The sequence below is a fragment of the Anthonomus grandis genome, chromosome 1 (assembly GCF_022605725.1).
Source record: "Anthonomus grandis grandis chromosome 1, icAntGran1.3, whole genome shotgun sequence".
Taxonomy (NCBI): domain Eukaryota; kingdom Metazoa; phylum Arthropoda; class Insecta; order Coleoptera; family Curculionidae; genus Anthonomus; species Anthonomus grandis.
The window spans coordinates 50,591,259-50,612,511 of record NC_065546.1 but is presented as its reverse complement, the minus strand read 5'-3'; the positions used below and the strand labels follow the sequence as shown (position 1 = coordinate 50,612,511).

General features: G+C 30.4%; 1 protein-coding gene across 4 annotated transcripts in view; it reads left to right on the top strand.

The window, feature by feature from the left end:
- The window catches only part of LOC126739140 (furin-like protease 2), a 969,288-nt gene that overhangs the window by 885,327 nt on the left and 62,708 nt on the right, over positions 1–21,253 (top strand). For all 4 annotated transcript variants that reach the window (XM_050444697.1, XM_050444683.1, XM_050444705.1 and 1 more), the window contains one exon: positions 5,912–6,046. In XM_050444697.1, the coding sequence (XP_050300654.1) occupies positions 5,912–6,046 (135 nt within the window). The remainder of the gene's footprint in view (positions 1–5,911; positions 6,047–21,253) is intronic.

Below are 21,253 nucleotides of genomic sequence, written 5' to 3'. Positions count from 1 at the left end.
GAAATACCCCCAGAAACTGTTCAAAAATGTATAATAAAAACCGATCTACCCAACGATACAACTTGGTTAGTCCCCTATTTTCATGATGAAGAAATAACAATTCATCCTACATTAGTAACGATCAGAAATAATTCCTATATAATAGATATTCTTAATCATTCTAAAAGATCAATTGCGTTAGAAGGTCATGTATCCAATGGATTACCCTTGGAACCAATTGAACTTAATAATTACGAAATATTAGATAAAATCCCTTCTTGCGACACCCTTAAAACAAATCATTTTAGTAAAAATATTTCTTGTAACGATTTAAACTTAGAATCCCTGATTAGACACGAACATCTAAATAAAGAAGAACGCAGAGAACTTTTTAAGCTAATAAGAAAGTTCGAAAAAGTCTTACACAAACCCGGAGATAAATTAACGTTTTCAAATCAAGTAAAACATAAAATAAACACTACCGATGAAATCCCAGTCTACACTAAAAGCTATAGATATCCGCATATCCTTAAACAAGAAATCGACAACCAAATTGAACAGATGCTAGATGATGAAATCATTAGACCGTCAAATTCCCCATGGAGTTCACCTGTATGGATAGTCCCGAAGAAAGCCGATGTGACAGGAAAAAAGAAATGGAGAATCGTCATTGATTATAGGAAATTGAATGAAAAAACCATAGGCGATAGATACCCAATTCCTAACATCACGGACATATTGGATAAACTAGGCCGATGTAACTACTTCACAACCATAGACCTTGCTAGCGGATTTCACCAGATAGAAATGGATCCGGAAAGCATACCAAAGACAGCATTTAATGTAGAACATGGTCATTACGAGTACGTACGCATGCCATTTGGACTCAAAAATGCACCTGCGACATTTCAGAGAGCAATGGATAATGTGTTACGAGGTTTACTAGGCAAAATATGTTTAGTCTACATGGACGACATCATTATATTTTCAACCAGCCTGCAAGAACATCTTAACAACCTTAAATTAGTCTTCGAGCGACTTGTGTCTTTTAACATGAAAATACAATTAGACAAATGTGAATTTCTGAAAAAAGACGTAGAATTCCTAGGACATATCATAACAGCTGAAGGAGTTAAACCAAACCCGCGGAAAATTGAAGCAATTAAAAATTTTAAAATTCCAAATACCCCTAAAGAAATCAAATCCTTTTTAGGCCTCGTCGGATATTACAGAAAATTCATCAAAGACTTCGCAAAGATCACGAAACCTCTTACCAATTGTCTTAAGAAAAACGTTAAAATTATTCACGATAAAGCCTTCCGTACAGCATTTAATCTTTGTAAAAACATTTTAACTAACGACCCAATTCTACAATACCCTGATTTTCATAAACCCTTTGTACTGACAACAGACGCATCAGAATACGCGATTGGAGCTATATTATCTCAAGGACCCATCGGATCTGATTTACCCATTTCATATGCTAGTCGTACATTAAATTCCACTGAATGTAATTACTCTACAATTGAAAAGGAACTTTTGGCAATAGTTTGGGCTACAAAATATTTTCGTCCCTACCTTTTTGGCCGAAAATTTACAATTATAACGGATCATAAACCACTTCAATGGTTATTTTCGATCAAAGAGCCTAATTCAAAATTAGTAAGATGGCGACTCAAACTTCAAGAGTATGAATATACAATTCAATATAAAAAAGGTATTCATAATAGCAACGCCGATGCACTATCACGACCACCAAGAGAAATACACCCCATGGAAATCAATAAACCTCCTTCTACTCACATGTCAGCAGCATGCGATGACAATGAGGCAGATGACCAATATTTATGGCACGAAAGAATCAAGCATTTCTTTGATAACTTTCAAGATCAACCGAATCTTTTTGAAAAACCACAGAAAAAGAAAGAAACAAAAAAGATTAATATTATTTCTCAAATAATAATACCTCCACCAAGTTTGAAGAAAATCAAGGAACCCGAACAAAATAAATCAGAATCACCAAAACCTTCGACAAGCCATGAAAACGACATCATTTTACTAGAAATTCCAGAAAAAGACGGATCGGAAACTGACACAGCTAGTCTACCCATAGAAAAATTACCCCCAGAACCTCAAGAGATCGTAAATAACAAAAAAGATAACTCTGAAACAGAAACAGTACACACATCAAAGGAAGACCCTATATTAGGTGCCCCGTACGTTAATAAATCTTTAAACACATTCAAAAATCAGATTATATTTAAATGGACAGTAAAAGAAAAACCCTATGTGACCAAAACTACCCTATTCGAAACAAAAAAAAGACTAATCTATTTTATAAATAAAGACCCCTTAACTTTTGATATACAATCACTCTTTAAGGATTATCTACCACCAGATACATATTGCCTATATTTCCAAAATAAGGAATTAGAACCCCTAATTTTAAGAATTTTTCAAGAAACATTTAAAAATAACGCATACAAACTTGTTATTTCAAACACACTCCTTGAAGACGTTTTAAACATAGATGAAAGAAAAGAAATTATAGAAAGATATCACACCACGAAAACATCGCACAGAGGAATGACGGAAAACATAAAAAATATTAAACAACGTTATTACTGGCCGAGCCTGGAAAGAGACGTTATAGATTATGTAAATACTTGTGAAACATGTCAAAAAACAAAGTATGATAGACATCCATACAAAGTTGTATATAAACCGACCCCAACTGGATCAAGACCCCTTGAACATATATATATGGACATATATTCAATTTCAGGTCAAAAGTATTTAACCTTAATAGACAATTTCTCAAAATTTGCTACTGCCTACCCTGTACATGAAACCTCAATAGAAATCTGTCAGAATTTGATTAAATTCTTTTCTCATCATGGTACACCTTCCAAGATTACCACCGACAATGCTAAATCTTTTAAAAGTAATTTAGTACAAGACCTCTGTAAAACCTACCAAATAGAATTACATTTTATAACCCCATACAACCCAAATTCAAATTCCCCAATAGAAAGATTTCATTCAACTCTTCAAGAAAGCCTTATTGCCCTTAGAAACGATCATCGTAGTAAATCTATTCAAGAATTAATAGACATAGCTATTTTAAACTATAATAACAGTATTCATTCATCACATGAATATACCCCATTTCAAATTTTAAAAGGCAATTTAAATTACCAATTAAATTTTGAAAAAAATCTAAACCAAATGCAAACTGATTATGTTTATGAACTAGCACAAATATTTAAAGAACTCAATGAAAACATAACATCAAAATTAAACGCAAAAAAGGCAAATATTTTAGCAAAACTAAATAAAGAACGAGAAAATGACCCCGAAATACCTGAAGCTACTACACAACTTATAAGTACACCGCGAAAACTAGCCTCAAAACTAGAACCTAAATATAAGAAAACTAAGTTTAGAAATCAGCGACATCCCAAGAATATTAAAAGACGATCATAATTTTCAGGAACAAAAACCATGAAGCTAATCATTCTTCTACTTCCGCTAATAGTCAATGCCCAGTATAAGATTGAAGAATTAACGAATCCTTTGCTACCAGTGTACCAAGGAATTAGTTATATCATAACAAATTACCATCATGTATATTATCATGTTAATTTAACCAACATAAAAGACTGTCTAAACATTACAAAAACAACCCTTTTACAAACTAATATCACCCTCGGAAAAACTAATGTTACCCCTTACTTTCCCTTATACAAGTTATTGATAACAAGAATTCATAATCTATTTGAACAAGTAAAATCAATAGAATCTTTTATTGAACATTATTCTACCCCTCAAAATAGAGTCAAAAGAGGATTATTTAATTTCATAGGTAAAACTCAAAAGTTTTTATTTGGCACTTTAGATGATAGCGACCAAGAACGTTATGATACATATATAAAAACATTGCAAGATAACCAAAATACCTTGCATCATGACCTTTCCCTAACCCAGACAATCGTTAAAAACTTGACGAGAGACATAGACACCCAACTAAGCAATATTAAAAATAACCAAGAAGTATTATTGACCCAGGTCACTGACTTGAAACAAATGACCCAGTCTATAACCATAACTTCTTATTTTATTTTGCTACTTGACAATTTAGAAAACAACCTTCGTGTGCTACATGAAATCTATACGAACGTTCAAACCGCAATTAATTTCGCTGAGATAAATATAATGCATCACAGCATTTTTAAATATCAAGAGCTTAAAACGATTATCTTGAACATTGACCCTAAAAACCGGATACCTTTTGACAATATAATCAAATATTATGAAATTGCACATGCAGACGTAATAATTAAAGACAATTTAATTATATTTTACGTAGCCATTCCACTAATATCGGAAAAACCTTACATGCTTTATCATATATACCCAATTCCTGTAAATAATCAATTAATCACTATTAATAACCCCTATTTGTTAAAATCTAATAATAATTTCTATAATTTAAGAAAAACCTGCTTTAAAATAGAAGGCATGTTTTTATGTCCTAATAATTTGCTTAATCAAAACGAACCTTGCATTGTTCACACTATTAACTTAACCAATCATTGCCCTATGATACCTATTAAGTACAAAGAGACGTCTGCTACGCAGTTAAATGATAATTCAATCATAGTAATTCCGAGTTCTGAAAAGAACATCTATTTTGAATGTCCCAGTCAATACAGTATCGAAACTATAAGTAAACCAACCTTACTTATACCCTCAGATTGTAAAGTAAAAATAGATGATAAAATTTTTGACTCACAAAGACCAGAGACAATCAATCTAAGACTAAAACTTCCTTCAATTAATATCGATGAGCGATTAGTTCAAAATATCGAACCTTTAGACTTAAAAGAAATAAATCTTGAAAATATTAAAGAAGATTTGGACAACGCTCAAAAATTGGTAGTTCATCCTTTACAGCACTTCGATAGTATAAATTCCGGATTATCGATTACTTTGTTAATTATCATTGTTATCATCCTTGCATTAGTAATAAGTATGTATTTTTATAAAAAATATAAAACAGAAACTGTAAAAGTGGACATAGAGTTGAAACCCCTCGAAAATCCCCAATTTTCTCAGACCTAAGGAAGGGAGGAATTATATGGCCACTTATGCTTAATATATGTTTAGTTTAAGATAATAATTGTCACAGCTTATTCAGCATTTAGAAGTATATATATAGAGGATGTGAAAGAGGAGTAGTTAGTCATCTTAGCGCAGTCATAAAGTAAGCTTTGCAACATTGTAATATAAATTGTATTCTTGTGTTTAATAAATTAATTTTTTAAAAACACGAGTTGCGATTTATTAAATAAAATTGTACTGTCAATCTCTTGCTGTATACATGGTGGAGCTCGCTAAATGAATTGCATTGTCAATACTCAAGTAAGTTTAATTTTAAAATTTTACAATGTGGTATTGGTAACATAAAAAAATTAAATTAATATAAATTAATAAACTTAATAGTAGGTACGTTGGTAATGTCGCCTTACATTTCTTATAAAAATGTGATATTCGTCTGTTTGTCTTGAACAAAAATTTATAGCTATTGTATTATCGATGTTGACTGTAAAACATAACAAGACATTTATGTTTCAGGGATGTTTTTATAAGTGTTTGGTTCATTCATATTATTATAATACAAGAATCTTATCCCTTCTTCTCAAAGAGACCATACAAAATTGACGAATACGTCACGGTCTCACAACATATAATTGTTTTCTTACTTTCTTTGCTTACTTCTTAGTAAAATCTTTATAGAAACCATTACTCACTAAAGCACGCTGGTTTCAAACAATTTATAGTTAAATAAAAAATGGCATTTTATGGCTATATTTTTTAATAAACTTTATTATATATTTTACCATTAATATTATAATATATTTTATTTCAGAATGGCGGTGCTAAAGATGGACTAGACATGAACGTAGCACCAGCATGGCAAAAAGGTTATACTGGAAAGGGTATAGTTGTATCTATCCTCGATGACGGTATCCAAACAAACCATCCCGACTTGCTTCAAAATTATGTAAGTAGAATTTTGTTCCAATTTTAAGTAATTATTTGTATATCATAAAGGAAAATACGATAAATAGATTTAGTGGGAAAGGATAGCTACTGACATTTATAATAGTCTTTTTTTAACAAGATGACCGAGTCTGCTCCGCTGCTAAGCAGCAAAACCCTTAAACTTCTAATTTTTTCTAGCTACTATTATGTAGATCAAATACAATGTATTTATTTCGTAGTTGACACCTTACGCAGTACACTGAATAAAAAGTCTAAATAGATTAGTTGTATTATCCTAAGTGATTTCTGAAGCCAAAGTTAACCATTTCAGATAGATATTATATCTGACAATAGATTTACTATTTGTCAGATAGGATAAACTCACATGATACAATTATCATTAAAATTTGATTTGTCATTTCTGATTAGTTCGGCCAAGCAAATGTAGTATTAACTTAAACTTAGAGGTGTATATGCATTTCAAAAAATCAATAATAGGAATTTTTGGTAAGAATTAAGAGCTAACCTTAAATTAAATTGGTAGAAAGTCCTTAAATTAAGTTGCGGTGGTGTACAGGGTGTCCCAAATTCGAGTCTCACCATTGGGATCTCGTAAACTAGAGGGCAAAACGCCCTCTTGAAATTTCAAAAATTCCAAATACTTTCGAAGATATTTGGAAAAATCGGAATATTCGCGATATCATTCTTATTTTTTTACGACTCTATTTGAATAGATGTAACAAAATAATTTACTCATTCTCATTGCTACTTTCTCTATTTTACAAAATGGTGTCGTCAGATTTTCAAACCGACGTTTCGTATTTGAGCTGGCATCATCAAGTTTTTTTTTTAAATACGGCCCTGAGTTTTTTATTAGGAGTTTTAAGAACCCCTTATGTTCCTAAGCCAACGATGTAACGCACTTTTTTTTCAACAAAAATTTTTCAAAAATTTTACATTAATGGATATTTCCATAAGGATAGTGTTAAGGAGAAAGACAAAAAATATATTTTTAATGGGATCGTTTGGAACACCCTGTGCATATATCGAAATAAAAAACAGACCAGCCTATGAGGTCAGATCAACGATTAAAGTAAAGAATTTATGGAACGTTCTACAGGATTGAAATAAATTCAATGCCAAGTATTAAGGGAAGGAAGAAACCTGGAAGGAAATTTGGTCCAGGGTATTTTGTGTATGTTTATAAAAGCTTCTCAAATACATTCCTTTTATTGTCTGGTATTGAGGAATTTTAAAAGCTATTCGGTCGATTTAATTCTTCGTCTCTAATAATTTAAAAAGTTGATACAATGTGACAAAGCTTTATCTATATAAAGCCATATAATTTTTTTTACCTATATCTTTCAATAAAATTGAAAGCTGATCTCAACCAAAGTTTGCTTTTGTATAGAATAGATTCTATACAAAAAAGGATGTATAGAATGTATAGTTTTGTTTGTATAGAAATGCCTCTTAAATGTCCTTATCGTGAATGATTCATTTGTTTTCAAACAATACCGCAAAAATTGTTTTACACGAAAAAATATTTAGGTATGAAATTCATGTATTAGATGTAAGGGTAAAATGAACTTAAAAAATGAGGTTAAGTTTTACTTTATTTACGCCTATTAAGGCTTTTATAATGGTGTTAATACTGCGCCGACTATTGACTGTCAAAAAATTTTGAAATAAACGCAAAATAGTTTTTGCATTTATTTCCGCACCCAAGATCTTCGTTATCGGACCCGGCATATTTTGAAAACTAAACCATTCTTGATCTATTCATAAAATATCAATCCCATTCGATAATATCAACATTCTATGAGAAAAAAATGATTTCAGAACCGTTTCTTGAATATTTTCTTAAATATAGGCAGAACTTGATAATATATTATGTATCCAAATCAATTTCCCAACAGTGCCGCTACCCAATTTCCACATATAATGTGATGCAACATATCTGATTTATTGGCCAATTGAAAATTATAATTTAATTTCGTTTGCCTGATAGTAATGATACATAATAGTTCCACTGACTCTACACTTCCATTTAATAGCCCGATATTCTATTAGCAATATTTATTATAATTAAATATTAGGTTTTAGTGTAATGATACAAAATCCCATTTATTTAAATTCTCATTAATTTAATCAATTCAAATATGTGCAAGTATTATTTTAAAAAAGTTTTTCTTTTACATAAAAGATTTTTTTTTTAATTTGGTCTTTGGGATATTATGTACTTTCAATAAATGCAGCCAAAACTTCCATGAACATGGTACATAATCTCTACATCGATCGCGAGTCAGAATTGCGAAATCAATTGTGGTGATTTTCTAGTATAGTCCAGGGATACACGATTCTCATTTTATTAAGTTCATTCTCAAATATCTTACTATTTTTGATTATTCAATTCGATATATTTTTTATTTCAATTTTTTAAAGGGAGGTCTTCAGATTAAAATTTAAATTAAAAATATGAGCTCAGACTTTATTGATATCAGTTTCAACTTGGTCGTATCGATACTGGAAATGTATACACGGACATAATTTATTCGACTTATATACAAGGTGATCCAATTTCGAAAGTGAAAACTTAAATCACAGATAAAAAACCTCAAAATCAAGTTTGTAAACTTCATTCGAAAAATGTTTCGTTACAAAGATACAGGATGTCAAAGTTTTGATTAAAATATTTAGATTTGATTATATTTTCAAAATTATTTAAGATATTTAAATTAAATTTATCCAGTTTGGTAAGATAATAAAGATACATCTTTTTGCGCAAAAATTATTATTTATCGGAATAATTTCGTAACCTTTTATTAAAAATATTTTACGTCACTGATTTTGTATGTAATAAAAATTATTTTTAAAGTCCTTGATTAGTTAACAACGAAATGTGACTAAACTTTATTTTCCATTTAATACGTAATTTCCTAAAAAACATTAAATTTATTAGGCGATTGGATCTAATTTTTTTTTAAATTTTGGAGTAGTATGAAACTAAAGAAATAATTACTGTCAGTGTTTTTGCATTTTATTATGGTAGTATTTTGAATGTTAGGTCATTTATTTTCAAAATAATTATCTGCTTTGTGTTGTATCACGGCGATTGAGTGGACTGTATTATTTATATAGGTAAGGGTTCTTTTTCCAAAATTTTCAAAATAAAAGTTTCAACCGAACCAGACAGCACCAATATTAAAAATGGCATTTACCTTAATCTCTTAGAGTACTTGGATGGAGTAACTATGTTTCTTCTGGCGGGCCCGCACTTATTTTCGGCACAAACACATTAGACTTTGTATTAGAGTTTATGTAATGTAAATTAGTTTAAATTGTATACACTTTTCCCATATTTTTGATGAAATTATGAGAGCACTTTGACGAAGTGTGCGATAATAAAAATGGCGAAACAGAGTCTTACATTTGCTTTCTAGTGCGCAAACCCTTAATAGTCCCTTTCGAAGTCGACGCCAAGCTTGACTTTGTATGGTTAATGTAAATTAAAAATTATGCAGTTAAAAGATAAAAAATAATCCAATATACAGGGGACTTTTCCATTGGAAAATTGCTGCAGTGCAACCGATTCCGAAAAAGGGTAAAAAACTACACCATCCAATTACCGCCCGGTTGCTCTGCTTCCAATTACTTCAAAAGTCATGGTTAAGGTCATCAACGCAAAACTGCTAAAATACCTCGCAAAACACAATATAATCAACTATAGACAATATGATTTTGGAAAAAACAGATCAACATATGATATACTAACTTATGTCACACATATACAGCACAAGGCCATTGAGCAACATGGAGAAACAAGAGTGGTGGCATTGGATATGTCCAGGCCTTTGAGTGTGGCACGAAAATTTGTTAAACAAATTGAATGCCTTGGGTCTTTCCGCGACGTTTTGCTCCTGGTTTCCCAGTTTTTTAGGGGATAGATCTATTTATATTCTTTTGGATTGGCGCAAGTCTGACATCTTTAAAATTACTACAGGAGTTCGTCAGGGATGGCTACAGATACGCATATCACCAAACTTTTTAAACTAATTAACCCTTAATACAGTTAAATCGAAATACTTAGCATTTTCTCTTACTGATGTCAACAGACCTAATTTTAACTTTTTACAGCTGATTAGAATAGTTAGATGTCATGTAATACTTAGATGTCATAGTCAAAACTTGAAATGGACCAATCATGTCAAATTTGATTGTTAAAGTGAGAAGGCTAGTTTATAGTAGAGAAGTTTAAGCCTCTCATCTACGGCAACTATAAAGCATACCTTGAACTAATGTAATTCTCAGCCTCTATGCTTTTGAATAATCTCTCATAATGCACCATATCTGTTTATTTTTAGTAAATATATGCAGTTTGTAGCTTAAATTAATGATTTCACTCGAGTGTATCATAAGAAATTAATTTCAACTTCTTTGACTTTTGCACATACCGATTATTTGCAATCTAGGTGCAGTAACTTATTTTTAATTTTAAGTAGCCGAAATTATTAAATGTTATTTGATTATCTGATTGAATAAATTCGATTTTTGTTGATTTTTGTCAACCTGTAAGTCAAACAAAAACAATTTAAAGGTAATTTTTTGTTAAAACATAATGAGGATTCTATAAATAATTGTTGATACTAAAAAAACCAGTGGCGCACCATTTTTTTCATTAATTGAACGAAGATGTATCTGTAGGCACCCCACTAGTTGAAGCAAATAATCATTTTTTCTAAAGTAGTTTTAAAAATATAATCAAATTTAAAAATTTTAATTAAAACTTTTGCACCCTATATCTTTGTTACGTAGCATTTTTCGAGTGTAGTTTACATTATAAACAATACCTATTAATTTGAGGTTTTCGGTCTGCCTTTTTAGTTTCCGCTTTTGAAACTGGACCATCCTGTATACTTTGATATTGCTTGTTCTCTAGCTGTATTTAAAGGTCTCACTCAAAAAATATTTGTCCTTTTATATTAGCACAAACCAGAATTATCAGATGTAATGCCAAGACAGACGTTCTCTGCTCTACTATCTTTGAATGGGGAGCTTGAAAAGACTTAATCGAATGCAAAATTAATCAGCGAGACAGAATTCCGTCGAGTTCCCTTTGCGAACAATGGCACTTGTAGAAATAGAGAGATTACGCCTAAATGGCAGAGCCACTAATGGCATAAGCTGCCTTGCAAATACATAGTCTATGAACCGAAAGAGAATGCGAAGTTTAAATCACATGACCAAGTTTTATATTTGAAGTTAGACAAATAGTACAGTGAGTCGGTAATGAGTTAAACCCTACGTTAGTTTAAAAATTTTACAAAACCATAATTGCAAGAAGAATTATTTAAATAAATTAAAACTTGTTTACTTTTTAACTATTCTTTTTCAAATGTTAATACTCCTTTCTAGTAGAGTAATTTACATTGGTTCATAAAGCTATGCAAATTTTTTATTTTTAAAAGAAACATAGAGTAGCATTTTAAAAAATTACGTCAGAGCGATAATTCATATTCCTGGGTTTTGAACGGTAGCTCTTGTAAACTCAAATAAATTAGCAGGAAAGTTGTTATATAATAAGACATATCCTGTATATTGATTGGTTATTATCAATAGTAGATACTAACCATATTATAATTTATATTCTTGAGCAACATAGAGTGTACCGCATGCTTAATTTTTTAAGAATTTCTCCTATGTGTTGATGCAGTTGGTTTTCCATTATTAATTATAACCAAACCCGGGTGAACAGTTAAAGATAAAGAGGTTCCTACCTTAATTATAACAGACCCTTGCCCATTTATAGCCGTATTTAAAAAGTTTTATTTAGCTTACTTAAATTTTAATTTTCTGGTACTCATCTATCTCAGCTGTTAGTTAAAATAATGGCTCATCTTGCCGAAGAAGTCGTTCTCTATATTGGTTCAAAATTTTGTTCGTTACAAGCCAAATAGAGCAAATTAGTAAAAAAATTTGTATCCAGTACAATTCAATTATGCCGCTAAGTTATCACACTACTTTATGCAAATTTAACAAAAGGTATATATTATACTACTGTATAATATACAATCAATCCTTCTATATACATTATATATTTACATACATTACACAATAAATACAATAAATGCGTATGCCCTATGCTCTAAAGCGTAAATGGATTTGAAAGTTGATATAAGATAAAGCCTATTCCAAATATTCTAAATCGGATTTAGATCTGGACGATTTGCTGACCAAGGCATAAAAAATTACATATGGTTGGACATTACCCTGCTGGAATAAACAATCTTGAGGAATATAGAAACAAAGGATGCTGCTTAACATGAATTGTCTACGTTCTTAGTTAATACGAATCAGGTCTGAGGGTGAGCAGCTTAAGAAATTCCTTCCCATAACATTATATGACGTAATCGACACTTCTCCATGATATATGATTGTTTTTAAAAAGTAAAAGAACTTTGGTCTTCGATACACTTGTATCATCTAGGTATATGAATTCTGTAGCTAAATTCCTAATTCATTTTATTAAAAATCTTTATTAAGCCAATTGAGCTTGGGGGTTCTATGGCATAGCTTAATCTCGCCGTTCATTGTTGGCATTAAAATAGATCCTCAGACAGAGACCGAACATATTAGCAAATTTCCAGATTATATCCAGTCCTAATTATTATACTATGAAATTTCTCTAATGACTTTTCCTAAGGTCAAACATGTATCTATTCTTTTACCAAGGCAATTTGCATAAATTATGAACTGCTTAGAGTATTGGATGTTTAGGATGGGTCATGGCTAATCTTACACAAAAATTACACATACATATTTGGTGTTTAAGGAAATAGTAACCAGCTTATTAAGTATGGTGGTTTTAGGTTGTAAGTATTAGGCTATCTTTAAAGTAGCAACCTTGCACTCCTCTTTTTATTTCATTTTTATCATGCAGCATCTCCTCCAAATTGTAAGTTGGTCTAAAATTTAGTTAAGGTAAATAAAATGCAAAGTTTTAGACACATGTTGCTGAGTTGTAATGGTTGTCTGCCTTAAGGACTCTGGTCTTATTATAACAATATTATCTGGTTTTATTAACAATTGGTATCCTGATTCCAAATGGTTCCTATTATATGCATTTTATCAGATCTACCTTGTGATTGCTTGTGGATTTAGAAAATTAGTCAGAGCTAATGTTTGTTCCTTCTATTGCTTAATTAAATGTTTTTATACCAGTTATAATATTTAATTCCAATAAGTATTATTGCTACATTTGAGACAATTTTCGCATTACCATATGGGATATAATTTTGTTTTTCTATAAAATAATTTAGTGAAATTAAGCAATAAATGCTATTTAAATTTTCCGGTCATATTTTTTTGAAAGCTGGTCACTACATAATTTAGCGTCTTGCAAATTATGTTTTTTTTTCACAAACGCCTTAAAAAGCTATCATTGCATGTTTAGCTGCTTTTTTCCAATACAACTTTCAGAAGTTCGAACTATTTTCATTAGTTAATTATTTTGTTGCGTCATGTATTTTAAATTACTACTAATGTAACTAAAATATTATTTAAAAATCAAATTCATTAAGTAAATAGTCATGGTATACCAGATCCAATTAAGTTATGCCGCTAAGTTACCCCATTATGCAATGCTATTTTTTTTTTATATAACGTAATATTCTTAACGGCTTTATAATTTTTTTTCAAATGTATTACGTTCATAAATTGAGTGCAGCTTTTTTTTAAGTTTAGCGCTCAATTCGTTGATTAATTTATTCCTGGTGTGAACACTAGGCCCTGTTATCAATTATTTCGGATTAACACGCATATATGTGTTAGGCATTGTTAAACCAGTGCGAACTCGCAAATCCTAAAGTTTGCGTCACATAATCCTACAGCTTATAACCAATATCAAACGGGATTTAACTAGCTAATACAATATCCTAACATCTGGGTAGAGAACCAGTTGCTTTCATAGTTAGCTTACAATCCGATTTGCGTGGCTATATCTAAGCGCCACAGATGGTAGTTTCCAATAAAAACTGATTTTTTCAAATATGCTGGAGTATGGACTTTCGTGTGGATATTTTATTGTGAAATTAAAAGTTACAAAATATAAGGCGATTAAAAAGTGAACGAAACTTACGCTATCTGTAAAATAGTATTAAAGTCTCTGATATGATCGGTCTGATATATAATCAAAAAAATATATTAAATATGACGTTTTACTAAAAGTTCTACTTGATGTAATTAACCTGTAATCTATTTTTTTTAATACTTTTCATATGTCCCATTTAATATTTAACTCACTCCAAACAAACATAAGAAAATACTTATAAAATTCCCTTTATGAGCTTATTAAAATATTCTTTTTACTACAAGCTCTAATAAAAAGCAAAAATTTGTTCATTTTTATTGAGTTATTTTATTATATATTTTTTTTGCTGTCACATTTAGTTTTTTAAAGTAAAAAAACTTTGACTTTTCTTTAAAAAATTTTATATTTTATTTTTAATACTCGAAATTCTTACTATTTGACAAAATGCTCTATTAATATCGTATATTTTAAATATTCAAAAAAAAATCATACAAATGATGAAAATATTATACTTGCAATACAACATATGAATTTAGGCGCTTTTTTAATATTGCATGCCTGTTTAGTAGTCATTAGGCTTTAGTCCTTCTGGAAAAAGAAATATTTGAAAACGATTGAGAGGACGACCCTATTAAAATTTCACCCCACTTTTTTTAAGGACTATCCTAACATAAATATGCATATATAATATAAATCGTGTATATAATATTAAAAACAAAACAATAATGGGAGTGTAAGCTTGACCCAGTACAACCATAAAAATTATGAATATGACGCTACTAAAACAAAAAAAAGGAGAACCCCAAAACACTCACTTTATATCCAACTCAATAAATATTTATTTATTAGGGATTATATTATAATAATGCATATTGTGTATAATATATATATTTTTATTAATTTTTTAAACTTGCGAAAAAATTATCTTAAACAAAAAGTCCTGAGAGTTGCATTGCCAAAAAACAACTCAACGTGCAACTCAGATGTCGAGGTTTCTAAGACGTGTTTAAATAAATTATATAATTTGATGGATGCTAATATTGCGGATATAGTGAAGAGCTTTAAAAAAATATGACAGGAAAGTTTAAATAGCGTTAATTGAATTATTTCAAGTGTCTATTTAACTGGATGGGATAAACATTGACTAATTAAATTTTGACTAAAGAGAAATAGCTAAAAGATTTTTGAAAAACTGCTATTGTATATTAAGGAACTCTAAAATATAGTATTATAGATACATTCTCTTTATGTAAATTATTGATACCAGTCAATTTACATAGGGTACAAGAAAAATAATTATCGTAGCAAAATTGCTTTAAAAATAATTAATAATTGCTTACGCAACTGATGAACTAGAGACACTTTTTGTTATTCATAACTTTTTTCTAATCAGTCACTAAACTTTCGCTTGCGTAATTTTCTTAATAAGACATGCAATAGGTTACAGTCAATAGTTTTGTTCATATTAGTAAAAACCTATAAGAACTTGTTCCTGATTAATATCAGGATGTCTCAGGATCTTATTGCTAATGAGTCACCAGCCCAATTTCCGTTAATGGTATCGTTGATCCTATATACCGTCGTTTCTAGTGGAGTACAGGGGTAATGTTATCCTAGTTCTGATGTATGTTTCTGGTTAGTGTTTCTACTTCCGGTCTCGATTCTTCGAGCTTGGACTTATAAATTTATGTAAATTGAATTTATATTACTGAATAGACTAAATAAGCACTTTTCTTTTACTAGTTTTATTTTCATCGATCAACGAAATAATATTGCCACTTCGGTAAATAATAGTTATGCTAATTTTCCTATTTAAGCGCACTAATTAAAGCTAACAGAGAATATTCCGTTCAAAGTCGCTTATAATATTAATGATTTATAAACAGGGCCACCGTGACGTGACAAATTGGTAAAATCAACATTATAGTATGAATTCGATATTATTAGTAATTGCGTCGAGCATTGCTTTGTATACTTTGATATTCTCGTTGTGCTATATTTTTCTTATATATTAAGATTGATTGAATAATATTAGTTCGCTTGCAAATAATTTATTCGCCTGCGCACTGAATATCTAATTTCCCTTGGTTTCAAGTTTCATTAGTCAGCTACTGACTAATGAAATTTGAAATTTTTTAAAACTTGTTTATTAATTGAATCTTGTTACAAGCTTTCTGGAAATTACATCAATGTTTAATCGGTAAAATCAGACTTAAAATGTAGTTTAATAACCGTAAAAGTTGCTCTAAGCCAATGGGTGTCTGCAATTGCAAATTTACTCAAAAGTCCTTCTCGTCTTACATTCAGACAAAAACTCGATCATATAGTACAAACAATTACTGTTCTGTCAACTTGGAATATTAAAATATACTCATCGGGGTACCTCGGCCCCCTTGCGGTATCTCAGTTTGCATCAATTAACACAATGTTAAATTCTCATATTTAGATATACGACAATAGGATAAGAGATTCTCTTTGTTTGACAACTAGCTAGTATCACCTAAAATAGTTAGGGCCTCCCCAGACGCCCCACTGTCGGTAAACAGTAAGCATCTCAACAAATTAGATAGAGGATATATTTCTATTATAACCTCATGTTTATTGGTGTCAATCGAGCCCCAGATAAGACCCCCAGTCTTAAATTAGGAACGAATCACGTATTAACAGCTAATTGTGCAGGCACCAAAAGTGTATTAAAGAAGGTTGGTTTTAAAAGGCAAACACATGTGTATTGAAATTGAAAATAAAAAGAAAAGAATAATATAATAAAATAGGTTTTACAGATCTAACAGATCTAAGGCTAATAAGCCTTAAACCTTTCAGGACCCTTAGCACTTATTTTCATATAGGATTATTAACTAAATTATTGGCTCTTATAATCAAGCTTGTGTTACTAGTATATAATGTCGTCGCCCAGAGAAGTTTTAATGCCTTTTATATACATATAAAAAATATACCAGAACCTTACTGACCCTTATATTTTTAATAATTTCCCGAGAAAACTCTTCTTGAAAAAAGGTATCTTGTCTACACTTAAATTGATAATGTCATCCATTCCATAAGCTTAAAGCCAACGTAAAACGTACGTACAGTATTTCCAATTGATCGGAAGCAGTAGAACGATTTCGCTTTTGTTCTCGCTTTATTTTTCATAATTGAACAAGAAACAAATAAAAAAATAGGCACATACTAGCCATTCTTCTCGAGAAAAATAAGATTATATTCTTTGAATGTTTAATTGATAATATTAGGTTTTTCTTACCTCGTCGCCTTCTGGCCAGATGTAAACTTGCTGTTTTCGGAATTTCTTGATCTTGCAATAAAGAGTTGATAGTAATGTCACAGTGGTATCTTGTTCAAACTATCCGTTGATGCTCCAGACTTATTCGATGAGTCAACTCCTTTTTTATCTTTACAAAAAGCAGATCTCTAGAAAGAACATCTCAGAAACTATTTATTTTAAAAATAATAACTTGGTAGTACTAGGTTCAACTTGACTCATTTCTTTACTAGTTTGGCCTATGTGGCATCTTTTTTCGTACGATTATGATAGTTATGTTTCTTCACTTCGAGTTCATGTTTCTTATAGGCCACAGACTAGGTTCCGATCGGTACATTGCAATGAAAACTATGATCACTTGTTTTAGTTTAATAATCGCATTTTACTTTGCAAAAATTTTATATTTAAAAAAAGAAAATGCTACATTTGCTTCTAATTTAACTAAAAAATGTATCTTTAACCTCCTCACATGCAATAATGAAATGACAATTTCAGTTTAAATATGAAAATCTTATTTACGCCAGGGATTGCAACTTCAACGTTTTCATTTTGAACAGACTTACTCGTTTACGTTTTTTGTTGCCAATTGATCGGGTTTCTGTAAATTATCTTCACAATTATAACATACTCTTACGGTTCAAAGAATGTTCAGGATGAATATAGTTAAAACTTGCAGCTGCAGCTCTCGCGCAATTATTGATGCAATAATTCTAATTTTTGTTTATAACGTGAACGTCATTTTAGAAATTGTTAGACCTTGTGTTTAAGACTTTAAGGCATTAATTGCATAATAAACGTACTAGAAAAAACAGTATTTGTCATTCATTTTTGTTGTTATTGTTATTGTTTGTAAGGAAAATACCTCAATAAATTTTACCTTAATAATAAATTCTTTCAGCAGTTTACTTAAATTTTTATAATACTAAATTAAGGTGTCAGTTAGCAGTTATTCCCTTTTATATTTACAATTTTTAAGAGGTAATTTTTTTATTTGGCATGCTGTCATTTCAACAGGAATGACAGTAGAGGTCTTAAACTTGGCAGTTGTACTCAAGGTCAAAAGACTTTCAAAATAGAATCAATTGACATCCATTTCCATTTAACATGTTGGGGGTGAATCTCACCCCCGCCTAGGGGGTAAAGTAGCGAGGCTACGCGCAAAATGTGTCCCTCTCAAAACAAAAATCAACGGGTCCGACCTTTTTTTTTTGAAAAACGAAGACAGTTATTTGGGTGGATAGTTTTAGTTGGAACATCCTATATAAATCGATAATTAAAGCGTTGAAACCTCTACAATGGGTCTGGATAAATAAATAGGTCACTGGCAACCGGTAGATATACTGCGTTTTCGATTCGAAATTAAACTAAATTTTATCTCGCTGATAATTTTGACAAACCTATAACTACCTACAAACTGAGAAGAAGTTGCTAAAAACGTGAAAGAAGTATTTTAATGTATTGCCATAAATATTGGAAACTGTGAGAGAAACTTAGTTAATGAGTTACTTATTTTGTTGGATATTACGTTACTTATAGTAAAAATCAATTTAGAAAATACTGTCTCATGCGCTGAAATACTGAAAAGAAGAAGAAAATACTTGAGCGTATGACATAGTATTTTCTGAAATGATATATTTACTATAAGTGCCGTAATACCCCACAAAATAAGTAACTCCTTATGAATGTGTCACAACGATACAGAGTTTACTTAAACATAGAACAGTAAGAAAATTTTTTACTGAAATATTTTTATTTAAATGTCGTCGTACAATTTTGTCTTCTATTTTTTGAAAGATTTTGAAAAAACTAAATTAGTACATTTTCAAAATTACCTTGTAGATTCTTTATTTAACAAAATTTTTAACATTTGTAATGAGTGTTTATCTACTCTTCAAGTAAAGAATTATTTTGCACTCTACAACTTAAACCATCACAAAGTTTGGTTTTTAAATGAATGCTATATTGAATCATTATATTCATACAGAGCCACTTCTTTTGCCTTTTTAATTGTGATAAGTACTTAATGGGAAAGCGAAAAATAAACCATTTAATTTTTTGAGGTGTTATACATCATTTTAAGGGAAAAAATCTTTTTAAGTTAGCAAAAAAAACAAAATGGCCGCCATAGGAAAAAAACAAGTTGAGGATGGGGTCTCAGAACCGAAAGGTCGAAAACAAAAACTGAATTCAGGTATGCGTTGTCCTAATAATGTTTTACAGATTTTAAAAATACGCTGAAATAAAAAAAATACAGCCCTTTTTCAAAAATGCTACTTTTTGATTTTTCCAAATATTTCAAAATCGGAAAAAGATAAAATCGTTCCAAAAGCGGCACTAAATTAGTAACTAAATGCCTTACAACTTACCTTACCTACTATACTACATTTAACCAATTTTCTATCTTTTATAGTTTCCAAGATACCCATACATGTACACCTAATTTGGGCCACACTGTATAGTATAAATTACTAATAAATAATAGGAAAAAGTTAAGATTTTTTAAGGTTCGATACAGTTGTAGATACAGTTGTGGCTCAGAAAGTTTATATAGAGAAATTAGATTCGTAGCAAATCATTATAATTCTTAATAACTTTAATAGTGAATTATTCAATTTTGGAGAATCTTATAATGGAAAATTGTCTATTCCCTCCCCAGCGTATTCCCTTCTGAATAATTCCTCTGTTTCTTGTGAGAAACCTTCAAACATAATTCTTGGCAAATTATCCAATTAACCAGTAATTTCCGGCGTCTCTTCCTTAGACGCACTTAAAACGACTAAAGTTTAGAGCAACTGCCTAATCGCACCCTAAACCATATTAACACTGCATTACATTGTGCCGCAGTTTCTCCGGACTACGGTTAGTCCGGTATTAAACCGACCTGAGAGATTTCAAACCGGAGGCTTAAGATTAGAAGAGAAGTGGCATGCTACAAGAGGCAAGAGCAGATTTAGTTGTTTAAGGAATTCTCTGTTAAGTTAGGTAGTTTGGTGGTTTTCTTGAACAGTCTAAGTAACTGTATTAATCCTGAAATTGAATTCATACATTTTTAAAGTAGTGTGCCATCGATTGCATTTCTCCTTTGTTGGGAACAGATTATTATGGAATTTGGAAAGGAAATATGTTTACAGTTTTATTCATTCTTTCGACAAACCCAGGTTTGTCATATTTTTAAGAGACAATAATTTTCTATTACAAATGAAGAGCTTAAAACTTGAAAAAAATTACAATTTACTTACACGATGAAACAAATTAAATTTGACAAATCTAAAATATGTCATTTGTTACCAACAAAGTCAAACTAAAGGTGTTTTAAATTTCCAAAAATTAATATAACTTTTTATTCCATATTTTTTATCCAATAGGTTTAGTAATATTAAAACAATGTTCCTATAACTCAGATAATTTTCTTTCACCTTATTGTAGATTAGGTCATTGCGAGTCAATCCTTAGTGAAGTTAGGTCCACGGATCTATCAGGTCAGTCTCCTATTGCTCCCCAATAAGTTTTGTATATTGAACCCATTTCCCCATATTATAAAAGATTAACACTACTTTTTAATAATATAATTTATTTAGATTTTTTGTAAAATCGCTTAATAATGTGTTAAATTATGGTTCTATCAAAATAATGCATCAATTTGAAATTTTAACTAAAATCCATTCTGTTCCAGACCAATGATATATTAATATTTGCCGAACGTGCTGATCGATTGTCACATCTGACAATATCAGAAAAAAAATGCTTAAAGGGGAATTAATAGATTTAGCCGGTAATGTTTAGTGTTGCAAATCAATTTAAAGTGTTGATCAGTTTTATATTTTCAATAATAAGCACAGACTAGAAATTGTAAATTT